Consider the following 16,522-nt stretch of genomic DNA (forward strand, 5'->3'; position numbering starts at 1 on the left):
AAACAGTGTATATATATAAACAGTATATATATATATATATGAACTTATTTTCTGTTGTATTTGGAGCTGACACTTATATCTGGGTATATGCCTACAGATTTGATTGGAATAAACTATGACTTAGATCTCAATGGTAAATTTCCAACCCATGGGAATTTGGGCTGCTCTTTGACCCAGTTTATGTGCAGTTTTCTGCAGCCTGCTTCAGTACTTATTTTTTTCCTTTCAAACTGATATTTAACTCTTGATAGTCAAGAACTTAGAGTTAATTATTTCACTCTGAAGAATCAACTTTTAAATAAAATATTACATTATTCATTTAGGAATATGGATTTGGGACTGGGAGATAGCTCAGCGTTTAAGAACACTGACTTTACCAGAGGACCCAGGTTCAATTCCCAGTACCCACATGGTGGTTAGCAACTGTCCATAACTCCAGTTCCAGGTGTCCTCTTCTGACCTCCACAGCCATTGAATGACATGGGTGCACTTACATACATGCAAGCAATACACTCATACACATAAAATAAAAATAATAGATAAAATATTAACAAACAATATGGATTTAGCTGGCTTTGTATTTCATAAAGATTCATAGACTCATTCACACAAAAATGAGCTGCTTAATGCTCAGTCTTAATCTATAAATATAAAAATCTACCCACTAGGTAGGGCTAAGTGTCTGTCTAGTTCAATATTCTAATAGGCTACAAACTTACATTAATTTATAAAATAATTTTCCATGCAAAGTTGACATTAATGATACTTTTAATACACTTTTTGATAGAGGAAACTGAGGTTTACAGATTTGGTTTACTTGGGCAGCTCTAAAATACTACAGACTAGGTGATTTAACTAGAATTTCTTAAAGGTTTTCTACTTGGGACTCTTTTCACCCAAGAAATTTTATGAAACCCTGGGGTATATAAGTCCATAAATATGTATATATGTGAAATATTTATTGATAATAAATCATAGATTATTAAATATTTTTATTTTTATTTTATGTGTATGAATGTTTTGCCTGCAAGTATGTGACTGCACCACATGCATGCAATGCCCACAGAGGCCAAAAGAGGATGTCAGATCTCCAGAACTGGAGTTACGGATGGTTGTTAGCTACCATGTGGGTGCTGAGAACCAAACCTGGGTCCTCTGGAAGAAGAGCAAGTGTTCTTAACTGCTGAGCCATCTCTTCAGTCCCTTAAAAATATTCTTTAGTATACATATAATTTACCATTTATTTAATATTAAAGCAAATTTTCATGCTAGTAAGATCAGTATGCTTGCTTATTTTTACTTGATGGCTTGAACTTTAGCTGGATATTTGATACTGTAGGACACACGGTACAATATTTTCCAGAGTTGATTTATGATCAATAATACTGAGAATGCTCCTTTGCATAGATGTGTAATATAAAATGGCAGAGGATATTTAGGGCCATTTCAGAAACTGTTGGGACTTTTGTCTTAATCTCAAATCCGAATTATTTTAATGCTTTTAAATGAAATTTAATAATTCAAATAGTGATTTAAAATATATTTTTATTTTTATTTTATGTGTATGAGTGTATTGCCTGCATGTATGTGAGTGCACCCATGTTGTGCAGTGCTGCAGAGGTCAGAAGAGGGCTTCGGAGTCCCCTGGAACTGGATTTAAGAACGGTTCGTAGCCACCATGTGCGTTCTGGGGATCGAACCTGGGTCCTCTGCAAGAGCAGTCAGTGCTCTTAACTGCTGAGCTCTCTCTCCAGCCCCCTCCAATAGTGATTTTAAAACCAAACATACTAACCCAATACAATCCAAAGGTACAGTATTTTGATACATGCTGAGGAATGACCACAGGAAAATGTGTAAGAGCAGAAAACACTACATTGCAGTTCTTTACATAAAATAGTTTCATATCTGAGCCCAGATGTTGCTGACATTTCGAGGTATGATGGCCTATATGGTATAATGGTCTGCATGGTGCAAATCCTGCCTGTAGTGTGTGTGTTCAGAACCAAGACTGTGGTGAGGTCATGAAATGTATCATTGGTGAGGGCTCCCAGAAGCACCTCAGATTCATTACACATTTGATCTTGAATTAAGTTTTGGTTTTTACATATTAAGAAAACTTTCATTGTTGCCAATTTTTTAAATGACTTGATATTGGGTTATGTGACCTCCATTGTGTGGCCCACAATTTCAGAAGATGGGGCTTAAACAACAGAAATGTGTTGTCCTTCAGTTCCAGCAGCTTAAGGTCCAAGTTCTGGTGCCAGCATGGCTGGGTTCTGGTGAGGGTCCTATTTCTGTTGTGCAGAAAAAAGGCCACCTATTGCTGCGTGTATACCATGTGCTTATGTGGCCATTTTTTTGTGGGTCCTCATAGGAAGAGGGAACTCTGATGTTCCTTCCTCTAGGGCCTTGATACCTTCATGGAGGCCCCATTGTTTTCAGCTCAGCTAAACTTAATTACCTCATAAAGGTCCCACCTCCCAAATACCATCACTTTGGGGGTTAGAGCTTTGTTATAGGAATTTGTGTATGGGGGGGGTCACAGTATGATATGCATTAAACCACTTTTCTATGAATACTTAAATAATCTACTATTTGGGAAAACTCTGATTCCAAATACTGTTTTCCTTTTCCTAATAATTTGTCTGAATTGCTCTTATATATAGGCATTAAGATAATTAGCATTTTAAAAGGCAAGATGTTACTAGTTGCCATTAATTATCTCGGATATATTTCCCAAAACATGAATCCCCTTTAATGCTTATTTTTCATGTACGTTTACCCATATTTCTCAACTGTTTTAGTGAAGGCAAACAATATTAGGTCTCTCTCAAATTTCTCATAAAAACAAAACAAAACAATACTAGGCTCTTGGTGCTCTGGCAATTTTATTCTAACACAAGTTGCATCCATATTGTAATTCTGATAAGTATTTCAGTTCTTTCTTGAAAAATTAAATTCACAAAACAATTGATTATCAGTTATAAATGGCAAAAACACCATCTGGTTTTCAAAATTGGTTTAATCCATGTAGCAAGGGGAAAAAATGTTGGAAGTTGTACTTGGCGAAGAGTTCTAGTCCACAGAGCAGCAAATGACAAGCTTTACTATGAGAAAGCCAGCGTACTCATAACTTGTACTTAGTGGCTGTGGGAATTTGATGCGTTCCTCACATGTTCCATATGTTAAATCCCTTGGCGACATCCTCAGTGTGAAAGAGCTGGGGGTGGGAAGGGAGTGTGGCTAGAGAATAGAGCAACAGCTTCATACTGAATTCTCACCTCTGGCTCCCGTGCAGACCCTGGCACAAAATGTGTCAGGCCTCAGTTTCTACACCCAGTAAAACTGGAGGTACCAGGTTCCATAAATCCCAGGGTGCAGGTGACATTTCTGTGGAAATTTCTAAAGCTATTTTCTTTCCTCCAGTGAGGTAAGTCATATAGCATTAGCATTTCCTATAGAAATGTCCCATGTTGTTCTTTGCCAACTGGAAGTTTGAGTAGGTGTTCATTTGATGTGCCAAGAGAATGAAGGGAGATGAAAACACTGCACATCTTCCAGTGCCCCCATCCTGTGTTCTGAGTGTGGGAGGACCAGGGCCTGGCGAGAATCACTTCAAGATTCAGCCTCATGAGGAAAGCTTTGCCTTAGGAGTATGCTGCAATCCTGTTATTTTTCAAAAACGTTTCTGGGCTGCTGGCATATTTTCACCTTATGTTAAAAATATAGCTATCCTTTGCATTATAATGTAAAATGTATTCATTCACTCAACACATATTTATTGAGGCACAGTACAGAATAGTGGTTAGTTGCAAGGGCTCATCTGCAATTTAGAAATTGTGATTTTTAAAGCTGGTACTTAATCTTTCTAACCATGTTTAAGAGTAAAAAAAGGGGGGGGGATAATACTATATACTTTGAAGACTGTTCTAGTGATTAAAAAAGATCACATTTGTACAATACTTGATAAAAACTCAACAACACAAGACTGGAAGCAAAAAAAAAAAAATAGTGGATACTATTACGTGCCTGGCCCTGTGCCATCATTTCTGACATGCAGAACCTGACTTTGAGTATACACAGACACAGCCTCGATTATTTTTATTCTGATATTGGTTGGCTTCTGCTTTGTATCAGGTGTGATCTAGGAATCTTCACGGTCAGAGGTGTTAAGAATACACAGGACTGTGCACACTGGATCACGGGTGACCATGTGGTGGTGATTCTCTGCCTCCTGTACCGGGATTTGCCTGCTGGAGCTCCCTCCACTTCTGGAGGACTATCTATAGTTCCTGCATCTGGGCCTGTAATTACAGAGCAGAAGATCCAGGGATGTGGAGACAGGGCAGTCTGGAAAATTAGTTTATGCATAATGGGTAATAGGAGAAAGTTTCAAAGTGGAACTCATTTGGAGGGTTGGCAGATCTAACTTCCTTTTCGATATTTTATTTATTTATTTATTTGCAAGATGAGGACAGAGGGCTAGGGACGCCACTTGTTACAGTTGTTCTTGACTACAGCTCAGAGTCAGCAACTTACATTCAGTATCTCTTGGTCATTTAGCCACAGATAATTTGTCATGGTGTGTTTTAGCTGTTGTGATATTGATATTTATTATGCAAATTGTATTTCCTACATCTTATTGTTCTGCATTCTATGAATACTTAAATTATTATAAACCTTTACACTTACTACGGCTGGTTCGTCCTTCAATTTGATGCTTGAGCAACAGAGGGTCAGAACCCACACGATCTTCTAGAGGAGAAGAAAATAATTTAAAAGTAGACGAACAAGAGAGCCGGCTGCCTGGTTGAAAAGAAAGCAAAGATAATTTCAAGCAGTGAGAGCGTCCAGAGATAATTCAGGAAACCCTCTCCCAGACACATGGGAAGTTGGGAGAACCTGTTGGTCTGTAGCTGCCTTAGTAAGGGCTGAAGGCATAGGAGAGGGAGTGGGTTTGAGTCCTGGAGAAGTAACATGGGAGACTCTCTCTTACCTTTGCAGTGCTGTGTTCCCCACAGTCCTCTCCCCACAAACCTTGGCTGGGTAGATTCTGCTGTTGTTGTAGTGTGCATGTAATCCTAAATATATAATATCACATATATGCCATAATATATTAAATATATATTTTAAAACAGGAAGGACATTTTTAACAATCTGGGGAACATGATTATGACCCCCTCCTTGATTTACCTTTTCCCAGAATCTACAGCCAAAACATCCACTTGAAAATCCCAGAACCCAACTCCAAGGCTCCAGTCTCCCAACTATCCCCAAGTCCGCCGCTAGGTTGTTGCGCGGGCTCTCCGGCTCCTCCGGGCGTGCAACACGCATGCACTTCTCCCAGATTGTTTTGTCAATCCGGGAACCTGCGTTCTCACTCTCCACTCCCGCACAACCCGGTTTCTCAAAAATCTTATTCCTTCGTGCGAGGTGAGTGACGGAGATTTGCAACCTGGGATTTGAATAGGCCCGAGGCACACGCCGTACCGGGCGGAGGAACCTCCCAGGAAGTCTCCAGTCCTCCGTCTGCTGCAGTGATTGCAGTAAACGTTCTAATAAGGTGTACGGGAAGCTAGACCCGCCCTCTCGAGCCCAAGCCCCCTCCCCCTGCCTCCGAGACAAGCGCCAGGGAGAACACTTTTTCCTCCGTGGAGGGACGAGTGGGGAAAGCGTAGCCGAATTTTAACGTAAACATATTTGCATAGGCCCCGCCCCTCGGCCCCGCCCCTCGGTTGTGCGGGCGCGCCGCCGAACCCCAGCGCCAGCGGGCGGGGTGGGGGAGGGGGGGGTCGAGTGCTGCGGAGAGCCCGCTTGGGCTCGCGGCACCGCGATTGGTCGTTCTTGACTCCGCCTTCAACGCATCTCATTAGCATCTCATTAGCTGTCCGCTCGGGCTCGGGAAGCAGCCACCACAGCCAGTCTGAGGCAGGTGCCCGACATGGCGAGTGCTGTGCTGCCGAGCGGATCTCAGTGTGCGGCGGCAGCGGCTGTGGCGGCGGCGGCGGCGCCTCCCGGGCTCCGGCTCCGGCTCCTGCTGTTGGTCCTCTCGGCCGCGGCACTGATCCCCACAGGTAGGTTGTGGGCACCGGCGGCTTGGTCCGGAAATCTCCCCGGGGCACCCCAGGAGCCGTAGCTGGGGGGGGGTACGTTTCCATGACAACCCCCCCCCCCCCAGTTCCTAAATCCGAAGCGGCGGGAGCGTGGAAAGTCAGGGCTGGGATGGAAGGGGCCGAAGCCCCCTTCCCCGCTTCCCTCCGGCTGCGGATGGGAGCCTTCGGAGATGGCTGCACCCACACCTTTCCTCCCTGGCGTGGCGCAGGGTACCGAGAGGAGTGGGCTCGGGGCCGGGGACCGGAGCCTGGGGGAAGGGGAGCCATCCGAGGCGCTCCCGAACCTTCCAGACCCTTCTAAACTCGCTGTTGTGCCCGGAACTTGCAGGTCCTCCCGTCTCCCCGGGCGGTTCGACCCCTCCGCCGCAGCTCATCCCCCCCAGTTCTCCGTCCCCCGAAGCCGCGAGTGGCTGCTCGCGGGTTCCCAGGACATCCCCACACTTGTCCGCTGCGCCCCGCTTCCCGCGCGTCCCCGCCGCACGCCGCTCCTGTTTCCTTCTGCCCATTCGCAACCCCTCTGCCCCCTCCGCTCGGCTGCGGGTCGGCCTGGCCCGGCTCCAGCCAGGGAAAGTTCCCGAGCTCGGCCCCGCGCCGGGGGCGGCCGCTTGTCGCCGCCTCTGCGGGAAAGGCGCCCGCAGCTGTCCGCGCCACAGAGGCCGCCGCCACGAGTGGGGATCCGGGATTTCTTGGCTGCCGGTCCTCCGGGCAGGTGGTGGCGGGGCGTCCGCGGCCTCTGCGGCTCAGCGGGCTCCCTGCGTCCCCCGCATGGCCGGCGGCTTGGGAATTTGCCCGGGGGCGGCTCGGTGAGCCGGGCGCCTTCCCCGTAGACGCCGAGCGCTCGGCAGGAGCCCCGAGCGTGGCTGCCCTGTGCCGGGCGCGTTGGCGCGGTCGGAAAAGAAGAGGGCAGTGTTTGCATTTGCTAACAAAAGGGAGCCCGAGCTCTTCCCCAGCGGAGAGGCCGGTCGTGCTGCACCCCGCCTGCCTTCCCGCCACCTCGCCGTTTTCGCCGGTCGCGCGGCGTCCCCGCTTCCCCGGACAGCCTGCTACGGGCTCCAGGTGGCCGGCCCATCGAGTGGAGAGGGGCAGCAGGGGGCGGGCGGCTGTGCAGGAGGGGATGCGGTAGGGCTCTGCGTGTGCAAAGCTCCTGCTTGCAGCTCGGAGCTGCAGGACCTGGGAGCAACAAGTGGCGGAGGAAGGGAGAGCTCAGTTCCCTCACCTGCGGAGCCCCCAGTCCGGGCGGATGCTTCGCGGGGGCCAGCGTGCCGCCCCGGGGGGCGCCTCTCTGCTTGGGTTGTGTCTTTTGTTTACACGCTAGAGGACACAAACACACAGTTATGTAAACACCGCAGGAGACATGCTGTTGGAGATAGGGATGCTCGGGAGAATTTGAGGGATGCCGGGTTGGTTGCCCCCCCCCCCCATACAGGCTTGCAGAAGAGCTCGGCTTGGGGAACCCATTGGAGCTTAAGGGTGAGAGTCAGGCAGCACCTTCCATTCCAGCTTGAGAATTTTTTATTTTCTTCCATACCACTGTTTGTCTCCGGATGTTTATATGTTTTTCCTCTGTGAATTCTTAATTTATGAGTTACGAGATAATTGGGTTCAGCGGAAGCAGGTGTGGTTACAACTTCATTTCGGGTGATGCCACTGACTGGAGGGGTTCGATAAAATGTTCCCGAAAGAGATTCCTCGTGCTGCATTGTAAAAAGCGCCAGTGTCAGTTAACGTGAGCGTGAGTAAAGGCTGGGTAACTGGCGCATAATAGAGGCAACAATAGACTTGTATTGGCTGCAGAAAAGAGAGGTGGGGATGGGAAGCGCTGGTTGGGGGGTATTGCCTTTACGCTAAAAATGGGAGCCGTGCAATGCCGCTTAAGCCAGCAGAATGGGATTAGATTTTTGCCTCCAGAGTCAAGCCTGCTCATCGAAAGCACCGGATAGTAACGACAGTACTATATTTGTAACTATCTCGCGGTGAGAAGTTGCCTTCCCGGGGAGGGCTATGTGCTGACTTAGAAAGGAGCGGTCTGGAACTCAACCGTGCATGTCAGAGCTACAGGAAAATTCTGTTGCCAGTTACCATGGAAGCAGCTTCATACTCTTGTGTACATCCCTGTTTGTAGGCTGTTTATCAGATTGTGTTCAAATTAGAAAGTAATTGGGTTTGATTTGTAGTGAGGGGATGAGATGACTTTAATTTTTTTTCAGTGCATGGAGCGTGTGTGTGTGTGTGTGTGTGTGTGTGTGTGTGAGGGTTTTGACCAAGCTCTCCATCGGTACTGCAGGGGTGAATTTCAGGTGGACACCTATGGACTTTCCTTCCTAGGCGGCTTAGTTTCAGCCTTCTGGGGCCCCTTAGATTAGCATTTGCAGGCTAACGAAACCTGTTGGTGACCTTCTAACTTCATTAGGCTTGTTGAATCCTTGCTGGAAAACCGAGTCTGGCCATTCATTGTGTGTTGGGTCCTGGTTCTGTTTGCCCCTGTTACTGAAGGCCCCCCCCCCAATTGGATGAAATGCACATTCACGAAATGCAGTCAAACTGGGATTGCCTCCATTCTGGTAATCACTCCTGTTCCCTTTAGGCATGCTGCTGTTTGGATTCCAAAAGAACCAGTGGCAGATCACCCTGCTCTTACCTTTTTCAGGATTAGAGAAGATGGCTGATGGGTGGGGGATTTGTGGTGGTGGCAGCTAGCTGGGTGCTGAGGGCTGAATTTTGCTTGCTGCAGCCTGTTGGGGCTCGCATAGCAGGGACAGGGACTTTGCAAAAGTGCCGCCCTGCTATTGTTGCCTTTCTCGGCATCAAATTGAATAGCCGCAGGAGGGACTTGCACTCGCCTGCGATAGCTTTGATAAAATATCCCTCATTAATGCCACTTTATATTTACAGTGTGTCACTGGAGACGCACAAGGCTTCATTTAGTGACTTGTGTGACGAGACAAGCTTGCATTATTTGCCCGGGACATTTTGGAGGAACAAGAAACCCATTGAGCAATCCTTTGAAATGAACAGATATGAAAAAGGGGGGAAATAAAAGAGCAGGCAGTTCTCTGGAACAAAGAGCTTTATTCATATGGATGTTGTACATGTTTACCCAGTTTTCCCCAGTGGCCCTCCTGGTACAGGGGAGTGGGACAGGGGAGCCAACGACAGGCAGGACACTTGCTTCCCCTCACTTCCTGACTGCACAGTCTTATCAGAGCCATCTCCTCTCTCTGCCTCCTCCTCTCTCTTCCCTTAAAACCCCAGAAGGTAACAAGCTCTCCTGGGTTTCAGAGGGAGATTTTGAAATCTTTTCTGCCCACATTGACTCTCATCGGAAGAAAGTGCTAGCTAGCTACCTGTTGAGACTGATCAGCCTCAGACCATGAATTGGATGAAGGGAAAAAGATGTCATCTTTCTCTGACATGTTTCAAGAAGTGGTTGGTAGAGAATGTCAGAGTGGGAAGATGTCTTCCCATGATCACATTTGCCTTACTGTGCTTATTTTACAGATCGTTAAAACAAAAATCCAAAATTTTCATTATTCTTCATTGTGCTCTTGAATTGTATTTTTAAACTTTGTGTCATACTTGGTACATTTCAGCCTCTAACAAGTGAATTTTTTTATTGTTTCTTCAATAAGCAAGTATTCTTAAATCATTTGTAGGCTTTAAAATTGATAATATTGCTAGGAAGAGAAACTGGCTCTTTTTGGGTTTGTATATGATGTTTTAATTATAATTGGCCACTTAGAATTTTTATTCTATTTTTTAAGTTTTTTTTAGATTTTTGTGTATGTGCCTAGTAGCCTGTTTTGTGTGTGTGTGTGTGTGTGTGTGTGTGTGTAACCAAAAGGCCATTTTTATGTGAGGATATATATAAGAAGGGGCCAAACTCATCAGTAGTGTGATATGAATGGAAAGTGACCCGTTTACAAAGAAAATGTAAAAGAAATAAATCAAAAAGATTAACATGCTATGTACCATTTTTTTTGGAAGACCACGACTGACCATTATGCTGGGCATTTTTAACAAAATCCAGCATCGAAAGGAGAAACCACACAGCGACATCTGTTGCAGAACTGAAAATTTGCTGCTTTGAGTTGGAAGCAATTAGTCTCATGTAAGCACCTAATGGTATCAGCGTGTGTACTGATACATATATACTTAGGTTAGCATATTTATACACAATAGAAAGATACCCCCCTATAGCATCCATGTTCAAATTAAACTATGTACTAGAATATGTACCATTTTAGCACCAAAGCTTTTAAAAATAATATTAGCGACGCCTATAATCATGGAGTTTTTGAAAGGGAAAGGTAAGGGCAATCATTATTTTGAAGTGGGGCCACTGAAGCCCAGCTGAACTGAGGCTGAGTTAGCTGCAGATCTTGGGTGGGGACAGGTCCCTTGCTGTCTAGTCAGTGGAATGCCCAGTCTCCTGGCTGGAATGCTCAGTCAGACATAGAAATCGTGGAAGGATGCTATCTTGTCTAAAACCATTTTGTATTCTGAGGCAGTGGGATTAATTGTTTGCTCTAGGTAATAAACCCATGGATCAGAAGGAGTGACCTCTGGGAAGAAAGGACCAGTTCTTGGTACTGTTGTCTTTGGTGTTGACAAATGATTCTGCAACCTCTGGACTTTATTTGGCAGCTACCACATGAATGCCATCCAAAGCATCTTCATATGGGAGGCCACTGACTTGTGCTGTTGTAATAAGTCAGATGGGGGAAAACTGGCTTCAGAAAACTCATGCTTTGTTATTTAAGATTTTCATTTGTCTTTTCAAGGATTCCTTTTACTAGTAGAACTGGTTCCACATAATCACAGAGAAAAGGAGGCAGTCTTAAGTCTAGAACGAGAGCTTGGTATTCTTAGCAGGGTCTTGTCCTTTGTTATTTGCAGAGAAAAAGCTGAAGAGAAAATTTTGCTTTTTTTAAAAGAATTTTTTTTTTCATGCTGACTTTTATATTGGCCATATTTTCTTTCTTTCCACTTAACTTGGTTATAGGAAATTTCAAATACATACACAAGTGAAAAGAATGCTCTATTTAACCCTCTGTGCAGATGGACCAGTTTCAGTAGTTAACCCACCCCTGCTCATCTGTCCTCTCTGTGCCTGCTCCTCCTCCTAATTTATTCTAAATAAATCTTGGACATCCTATAATTTTTCCACAGTTACTTTAGAATAAATCAGTAAGATACAGCTCTTCTTTCCCCTCTCATAATTATAGTATTATCTGAATATACAGATTCTCAACTGGATATACAGAATTTTTGCCCTGCCCTTGCTTTTTCTGAGGAAATGAATGGTTGTCTCAGTGGGTAATGGCTGAGCCAAAACTAGAGATCACTGCTGGTGCTGAGACCTTTCCTGTGGTTTGGTTTATTTTGAGCAAGGTTTTGTTTGGATCGGATAAGACGAGTTTTATTGTTGTGTAAATATGGTTGTGTAAATATGCAGTAATTGTAGGTAATCTCATGACTGTGGCCTGCACCCTTGGTGAAATTGGACATTTCCAGTTATTCCCATAATGAATACTCTCCATATGAGGACTTCTGTAGTGAAAGCTTGTTTTAGCTTCATGGCTGTGAGATACTCTAGTGTGTGTGTGTGTGTGTGTGTGTGTGTGTGTGTGTGTTTTCTAGGCCTCCATGGTACACATGCCGTTGCATTTTGTGAATATATTGCTTAAAAGAAAAATGTCTTTTTCCATTTCTAACTGGCTAAGTGCTCATTTCAGCCTGTTACTGAAGTGATCAAAATGCCTTCTTTGGCATGAGAAGCTGGTACAGCATGCTGTGAGTACTTGGGTCCTATTTTTGTGGGCTGGGGCTGAGGGGTGATGGGGAAAGAAAAGGTTGCTACCTTTATTTCTCAGTATTTGCCCCATTGATTTAAAAATACCATTTTAAATTTCATTTGGAATGCTTTGGTGTTAATTTCAGAAATTCTTTGGTTTTTCTGAAAATAGGATTTTCCAAGATTCATGAAGCCTACCCTCCCTCCCTCTCTCCCTCTCTCCCTCTCTTCCTCTCTTCCTTTCTCTCTCCCTCCCTCCCTCCCTCCCTCCCTCCCTCTTATTTTAAAGAAACTCTCATGTTTCATTTAATGCAGACTATAAATCTGAAGGATTTGGTTTTTTTCGGTTCCCAGCGGAACAGGTAATTCACATGAGAAGATGCTGAGGAGTCTGAGTGGCCCTGGCCAGGTGAAAACCCATCTCCTGAGTTGTCTACCGGTCAAGAAAATGTACAAAGGAATTTGTACATTCAGAGCTTGGAGAATGCTACCAAAATGGAATAAAAAGCCTTTGTTTGGAAGCCATCAGTGAAGGAAGGAACCCACTGGAATGTTTGTAATCACAAGTGGTACCTCCTTGTTTGAACTGCAGAAGCCACAGTTTCTTTTTCAGAGATTTAAATTGGAGGCCCTGGCCAGCAGCTGCCCTTGCAGTTAATGGACACTTTCTCTTTGAAGGTCTTCCATTGCTGGCCCTCCAAAGCTTTGCTGCAGTTGGCCAAGGACTGGGGTTAGAAAAAAGGGAGATGGAGGTATTTATATACCTGCGTGGTCAAAATGATGCGTGGCCTTGACGGTTACTCAGAAGAGAAACCCTGTGCTAAGGTTGAGAGAAAAGAGGTGCCAAGAAAGTCTGCTAATGATTGACAGGTGTCTTGAGTGAAGTGATTACCTTAAGGGAGAGGTAGAGTGGGGAATTTTTTTCTTTTAGTAGATGTTTTACTGGAATCTAGTTACTTGACCCAACATTTTGATGTAGGCATTTCCGAGATGTTAAACAGGCTTGAGATGAAAGTGCTGTAATATATATTTAATACTACTCAGGGTTTGATGCTGATATTCCAGTGATGTGGACTTTTAGAAATGCCTGGAATAAGTGTGTTGCTTTTGGCAGACCTCCTTGTGAAGGTAGATGTCTAATTCCTCCTCAGCTGTTCAGTATTAGGCAGCACTGTCAAGTTGGAATGAAGTTATGCCATCCCTGGGGAGGTGGGGAAGAATCTGCCAGAAAACAAAGGGTTCAAGGTCACCATCTCCCATTGTCTGTGCCCTGGCTCCACCTGGCCTGGGTAGCCTGTCTGAAAGGAACCTTTGCTCTGCCACCAACAGCAGCGTCTCTCAAAGTCTTAATTACGGAGAATGACACTATTCTTACTCTAGTCTTAATGTTCCCCAATTTGAGGTCTTTTCCTTCCTTAGCTTTTTCATTTTTAAATTTTCAGTCAAGGTCTGGCCTGGAACTCCCTTTGTAATGGAGGATGACCTCGAACTTCTGATTTTCCTGTGACCACCTCCCAAGTGCTGGGATTCCAGGCTTGTGCCACTGTACTTAATTTATGTGGAGCTGGACAAGGAACTGTGCTGGGGATTAAGCTGAGGGCTTCATACAGTCCAGGCAGGCATTCCACCAACAGCCTGACGCCCCACCCCACCCTTTCACTCTTGAATTGAAATTAAATGGGGCAGATTGTTTCTTCCTGACACTCTGAGACCTCAGTGACCCCCATGGATTGTGTTTTGTAGCCAGTCCCCTCCCTAAAGCCTCTCTCTGTTACTCAAAGGGGAACTCAAGTCAGCTGCTGCAGTTCTTATTCCTGTCAGGGCAGGATCATGACGTTTCCTTTAAAAATCTAATCTCAAATTCTTACTTCTTGGATCAGATTGAGTCTCCACACTGTTTTGTCTTTAGGTGGTTTCTCCCTCAATTGCTCTCTCATTTCCTCTCTAATTGCCCTCATTTCTTATTACTTTTCAGCCCAATCCTGATGGGACTGGAAGACTGATGATTCTGCTGTGAAACTGAGGAAGAAAGTGGTTCTGCCCATCAGCCTTCATCCGGTTGCCGTGGCATAAGGCAGCTCTGCTTTGCCTTTAACTGTCTGTTTTGGCTCATAGGGAAGGATGGCTGACTCTCCTCATCTGCTTTGAGAATAGGCAGCTTCCTTTCTAGCTTTCATTAGGAGCCATGCAAACCTCTCTACCATAGCCATCCTTATTGGTGTTTCTTTTTCTCCTTTACAGGTGTCTACATGAGTGTGTTTCTGTATGCCAATGGGACAGTATGACAGAAACTGTCAGTATTGTGACTCTAATCTTCACGGGAAATTTAGATTTCAGAATACTGAAAATATGTTGTGGCTGTTTGGTAGAGCCTGTTTGAATATGAAGATATATGTAGCCTAAAAATAATAAAAGTGACTTAAATTATAGTCTGTTAAATAAGACTTTCAGCCCCCAAACAAAATCCTTCAGAAAGAAGAATGTTTCTTAAGGGTGAAAAAATCAAAGTCAAAGGGCCACAGTGAAGGTGGCCCATGAGATGCCCCCTTTCTGATGCTTGATGCTCATGTCTTGTACGTGTAGATACTGAGAAAAACACACCTGGAGAAAAGGCAGGCATCTGCTTTCATACCTAGGCCTCTGTTCTTGCTAGTTTACTAAGGTTAGCCCCATGATAATCCAGTGATATAAACTTTGATTGTCTTGCAGTATTTTGAGACAGTCCTGGGGATTAGGTTGAGTGTCAGATTGCGCATTTGACTCTTTGTTGCTTCTGCCTGTGATAAGCCAAGCCACCCAGATGTACAAGTCATTAGCATAGAACAGGAACACTGCTTCATTTCTCTTTTAGAAAACCTTAAACAATGAAAACTTTAATGATAGGGAGGGGAAAAAAACAAGTTAATTTAGTACTAAATTACTGCTCAAATGGTTTTATCTCTTAAAAGGTTCAAGTAGAGATTAGCTTAAATGACACCAGCTTCCACTTTCCTGTGCCTCTCTTGTGAGCCAGACCTGTCCCTGTTCCTCTAGTTTTGTTAGCAATCACAACAATGTTTGCAGCTGTTGCTTTGCTCTCCTGGAGCAGACTACACCAGGTTGGCAAGAGGAATACCTCCTCAGCTTCCACAATAGTGAGGAACAGCAAAAACAGCCTGACACAGTGACAGAAACCAGGCCACACCATACACATGAGTGTGTTTAAGTAGGGAGTATCAACCACTTCATTACAATGTAATGTCTACGGCTACATCATCGTTTATTGTTAGCTAATACTGAAAAAAATAATATGTTGAAAGTATTAATTCAAAATGCACTCAGTTCCTTTGAGGAGAAATGGGAAATAATAGTTAGTGGAGTCATATAGTAACATCAGAAAAAGAGTGATTGTACGCTATAATTATTGGGCTTTTTAACACACGTTATTAATCTAACCAACCTCTTATATTGTGTATAGCGTATTAACTGCTCATAAGGCAGTTAGTGAACATTTAGAAATGATTATTAAATTGAGTATTTACTTTTATGCCAGGGACTGTTAGGTATATTTCTGTCTTCCAGGATGGTGTTTGTAGACTCTGCCCACCGCCTCATTTTTTGGAGGGGAAAAATTTGAAAATCACAGAAGGCTGGAAATGAGAGTATAATAGCAAATGAGTATTTATATCTACTTTATCTGGACTATCAACTCGAATATCTTGCCCATTTGCATATCTGTCTCCCTAATATGTACACATATACTTGACCTTTTTTCTGAACTGTAGGAAGGGGTAGCAGGCATGATACTTCATTCTGAATGTTCTTCATGTAACTCCTGAAAGTAAAGACATTTTCCTGTGCAGTCCCAGAAACATTACCACACAAAATGAACATTGTTTTAATAATACCTAACATCTGGGCCCTGTTTAACTTCCCAATTATTAATCCCATCAAGTGTTCCTTCCAGGTCTTCTGTCTTGTCCAGTCTAGTCCAGATCCAGAATCCATCTGTGAGCGTGCGCACATGTTGGATTTTGTTTTCATGTCTCTAGGATCTTTTAGACTAGAGCCATTTGCCTGCTTTCTACCTGTTTTCCTTTTCTTTCCTTTTCTTTCTCTTTTGCAGTGTTATGGATCAACTCTGGGACTCCTGCATTCTGGAAAAGCACTCCATCATGGGGGTATAGCACAGCTTTCCTTTTCGCTTTAATGATTGAAGTTGTTTCTTTTTTAGTTTTTTATTTTATGTGTATGAGTGATTTGTCTGTACGTATGTAAGTGCACCCATGTTGTGTAATGCTGGCAGAGGCCAGAAGAGGGTGTCAGATCCCCTGGAACTGGAGTTATAGACAATTGTTAGCTGAAATGGGTGTTGAGAACTGAGCCCAGGTCCTCTGCAAGTGCAATGAGTGCTCTTAACCGCAGAGCCATTTCTCTAGCCCCTCTTTAAGGATTTTTAAGAGGTACCTTTCATGACATTGGCATTTTTGAGTCCAAAGATTTAAAAACTTAAAAAATTCAGTATGATTTAATAGTATTTCATTAACATTAGAGTCGGTCAGTGGGAACCTCTTCAGACTGTTTGCTGTATCCTTTTGATGTAGTCTCCCTAATTAAATTTTTTTTTTTTTTTTGG

At 44.2% G+C, this 16,522-nt stretch overlaps 2 protein-coding genes across 7 annotated transcripts in view; one reads left to right on the plus strand and one right to left on the minus strand.

Moving 5' to 3' along the window:
• Positions 1–3,991: 3,991 nt before the first annotated feature.
• On the minus strand, positions 3,992–5,876 carry LOC115067336. Its single transcript, XM_029554961.1, has 5 exons — positions 5,691–5,876; positions 5,194–5,610; positions 4,997–5,081; positions 4,693–4,755; positions 3,992–4,304 (listed from the first exon to the last, which is right to left on the minus strand). Exons 1-5 carry the CDS (start codon positions 5,874–5,876, stop codon positions 4,102–4,104), a joined length of 954 nt encoding a protein of 317 aa, XP_029410821.1. The 3' UTR covers positions 3,992–4,101.
• Positions 5,740–16,522, plus strand: part of Cadm1 (cell adhesion molecule 1) — a 363,260-nt gene continuing 352,477 nt past the window's right edge. For 2 of the 6 annotated variants that reach the window (XM_008850948.3, XM_008850950.3), the window contains exon 1: positions 5,908–6,074. In XM_008850948.3, the coding sequence (XP_008849170.1) occupies positions 5,942–6,074 (133 nt within the window). In that variant the 5' untranslated portion in view covers positions 5,908–5,941. Of the gene's footprint in view, positions 6,075–16,522 lie in introns of all 6 variants that reach the window. The other 4 variants (XM_008850949.3, XM_017802668.2, XM_008850951.2 and 1 more) reach the window with 3 other exon arrangements.

This window comes from Nannospalax galili, unplaced genomic scaffold (assembly GCF_000622305.1).
Source record: "Nannospalax galili isolate Female #2095 unplaced genomic scaffold, S.galili_v1.0 scaffold265, whole genome shotgun sequence".
Lineage (NCBI taxonomy): Eukaryota > Metazoa > Chordata > Mammalia > Rodentia > Spalacidae > Nannospalax > Nannospalax galili.